A 3440-nucleotide genomic window follows, 5' to 3' on the forward strand; every position below is an offset into this window, starting at 1 on the left:
ATATATATATATATATATATATATATATATATGTGTGTGTGTGCATACAAGTACACAAGTATACATGCATACATGTACATATATAAATATACACACACACATACACAAATATATACATACATAAAAAAACACATATGTACACACATATTTATACATACACACACACACACACACACACACACACATGCACGCACACACATCTACATACATATCAATACATGTACATACAATGCACGTATATTCAGACAATATTTATTGAGGATTTTCCTTTTCATTAAGTATTTCCATAAGTCCCTCTCGGTGCCCTGTACAACCTGGGTATTGAAAGCATCTGTAAGGAGTTGAAATTGTACTTTCGCACACCGACGTTCTTCAGAGTGTTTTCCCGCCGTGTTCCTTCACTGAGGATCAGAAAGAAATGAAAACATTAAGTAAATAAAAAATAAAAAAAGAATAGAGATTTAGATGACTGGGGAGGGGAGGGGTAAAAATGTGTCCAATCAATTTACATTTGGCAACAAAAAGGAACACATCTCACACAGACATGCTTCTCCAGCCTCATCTTTTGTTTCCCTAAACAGTCCATGCACACTGAACACTAACCATTCTGCATTCACCATGGGGTCTTCATCCATGGCAGCATTACTAGCTCCATTAAATTTAATACATCTACTCATTGTCGTCAGTAGCGGAACTAGTTTTATCCTATATCCAAGAATTTAATTTCTTCTTTGCTTCCCTTATTCCTTTACGGTGATGCCGTCGATGACTCTGCAGACCAATTCTGGCAGAGAAGAGTCAATGGCACCAACATTGGTTAGTGGAGGACGAGGTTGATGTTGTTGAACCTTTCTTCCCTGTCATTTGATTTCTTTCTTTTCTCTGTTGATGGTTTTGAAGTTTTGGGCTCCAACAGTGATGGAACACTAGACTTGGTACAATCTTGGGGCTTGTGTTTCAAATGATTTAGACTCAAGTCCAGTGGCTTTCCATTGTTGTTTTGAGTTGGGCCTTGTAAGTTCGAAGAGGGCAACGCCATGGCCTCTTCTCTGTGAGTAAGACTTGGCATGGGAACTTTGACGCTTCCATTCTCGCTACATGTCCTGGCCATCAAAGATGGTGCTTCATGGTCAGCAATCCAGTGCTTTGATTGGCTAAACTCTCAATAATGTGGGCAGACAGGCAGGCTGGAAGACAGGCACACATAAATACACCCCTATAAGCCACACTTACACATAGAACCTCACCAGAATACACCAAAACCAACCACACACACACACACACACACACACATACATTACACCAAACTACTGCAGACTACACCACAACAGCAGACATTGCAGCACAACACACCACACTACAGCACGTACAGCCCACCACATCAAACCACTCACAAACACTCACCCAGCCATGTCTTTAAATAAACGCATACTTTCATGTAGATGACTATTATTTTCAACTGACCTTCGGAAGCAGTCCAAAGCCTGCATAAACACATGAGGAGCAAGGTTGTGTTCCCGTTGGAGGAGTTGAACCTGTTCCAGGGTGGCCGACATGCTGGTCCGATCTTTACCACTCTTACAGCAAATGAAGCGCACTCCGTTTAATTTGCGAGTAATCTGAATAAAAGACAAAAATTAAGTGCAGAGGTCAAAGGGTGCAAGAGGTCACATTAGGAGGTGGGGTAGAAGTTGATGCTGCTGTTGTCATTTAGCCCCAGGTCAACCCACATTGAGCAACCTTTTGATCAAAAGTATCCCTGCCATCACTGTTCGGTCTCTTCTCTACTCAGAATTACATGATGCAATGTCTCTTTCTTTTTTGTTTTCTTTGCAAGAGAGTAGGCTGTGATTTTGGATGATTTTGCTGCTATTTCTAGCAGACTGGATGACCACATAGAGGTTTCCTCAAATTAGGTTGTTTTTTTTTTAACACACACAAAACAAACTAGAATTTCCATGTGGTTGGACAAGAGAAAAATAGCCGACTAATCTCCTTCCAAATCACAGTCACACGTCTTAAATTAAATAATATATTGCACAATGTAGTCCGTGATAATATATATAATGAAATGGAGGCCACATCTGGAGCTCCTATAATTATCATGGGCCTGCCTGATCAGGTTTGACATGGAGCTAAGCAACAACAATAGTTACTACTACTACTACTACCACCACCACCACCACCATTACTACTACTACTGCTACTAGTATTACTGTGTCTATGTGTGTGTATGTGCATGTGTGTATAGATATGTATCCATGTGTATTAGTGTTTTGTATATATATCTCCTACATTTCTATATTTGTATTCATGTATGTGAACGCATGTGTGTGTCCGTGTCCATATCTGTGTGTGTGTGTGTGTGTGTGAATTAGAGTATTATGTGTGTGTATGTGTGTGTGTGCCTGAGTATACGTGTGTCTAAGTGTACATGCATGTTATTTTCTTCTCCTTTAGCCTTCAGTATCTTAAGGTCAGTTGCTTGGTTTCCATGGTGAATAAGTGAATGAGATCTGAGACCACGACATCTCCTATTCCATCTGAACCGGACACCAATCAATCACCAGGTTCTAAGGCCAACTATATTGAAGGGTGGGGACGAGTCAATTACATTGACCCCAGTACTTGACTGGTAATTCATTTTATTGACCCCTAAAGGGATTAAAAGAAAAGTTGATCACAGCAGGATTTGAACTCAGAACATAAACAACCAGAAGAAATACCACTAAGCATTTTCCCTGACATACAATGGTTCTGCCAGCTCACCACCTTATCTAGAAGCATGTGTACCTGTACATGTATGTTCTCTGATTCTTTAGTCTCGAATACTTCAGTTCTTTAACCCTTCAGCATTTTACCCGACAATATCTGGCCAAAATATTCTACCTGTTTTATGTTCAAACTGGCCATATCTGGCCTCTCACACCAACCCTACAATGGCATTCTAAAACATAAACAGTTGTCTCTTCAAAATCTCACAGTTACAAGATAATGCATCATGAAGTCAAAACAATCTGAACAAATAAGATTACTTTTGACAGAATAATCTCAAAGCTAAAGGATTAACTATCACAGCTAAGCCCTTCAATGCATGGTAAATAAATATGCTAGTCTTAAACCATGGAAATCTGCCATGATGAAGATGACTCACCTCGGAAGAAATATGTAAGATGTCCACATTCTTACTCTTCTTTGACAACACATTGTACTGTAACTGCCGGATCAGTTCTGTTGTTCTGCCAGCCACTGTACCACTCAGATCACTGTCTTTAAAGTTGAAAAAAAAAAACACACAGAAATTAATTAACTTGTTAATTAATTATGACAGATATAGATAATTAAAACAAAAGTGTTATTGCAATTTGATAAAACATTGTAAGTGGTATCTATATTTATGTGTGCATACAGTTTTTGGTGGATTCTGTATGTGTATGTGT

At 39.1% G+C, this 3440-nt stretch overlaps 1 protein-coding gene across 1 annotated transcript in view; it reads right to left on the reverse strand.

The window, feature by feature from the left end:
* Nucleotides 1–145: 145 nt before the first annotated feature.
* LOC106867758 (inositol polyphosphate-4-phosphatase type I A) overlaps nt 146–3440 on the reverse strand; it is an 80390-nt gene continuing 77095 nt past the window's right edge. The window contains exons 23-25 of the mRNA XM_052975773.1: nt 3155–3270; nt 1465–1619; nt 146–401 (exon numbers count right to left, since the gene is read on the reverse strand). Of these exons, the coding sequence (XP_052831733.1) occupies nt 275–401; nt 1465–1619; nt 3155–3270 (398 nt within the window). The 3' untranslated portion in view covers nt 146–274. The remainder of the gene's footprint in view (nt 402–1464; nt 1620–3154; nt 3271–3440) is intronic.

This window comes from Octopus bimaculoides, chromosome 22 (genome assembly GCF_001194135.2).
Source record: "Octopus bimaculoides isolate UCB-OBI-ISO-001 chromosome 22, ASM119413v2, whole genome shotgun sequence".
NCBI lineage: Eukaryota > Metazoa > Mollusca > Cephalopoda > Octopoda > Octopodidae > Octopus > Octopus bimaculoides.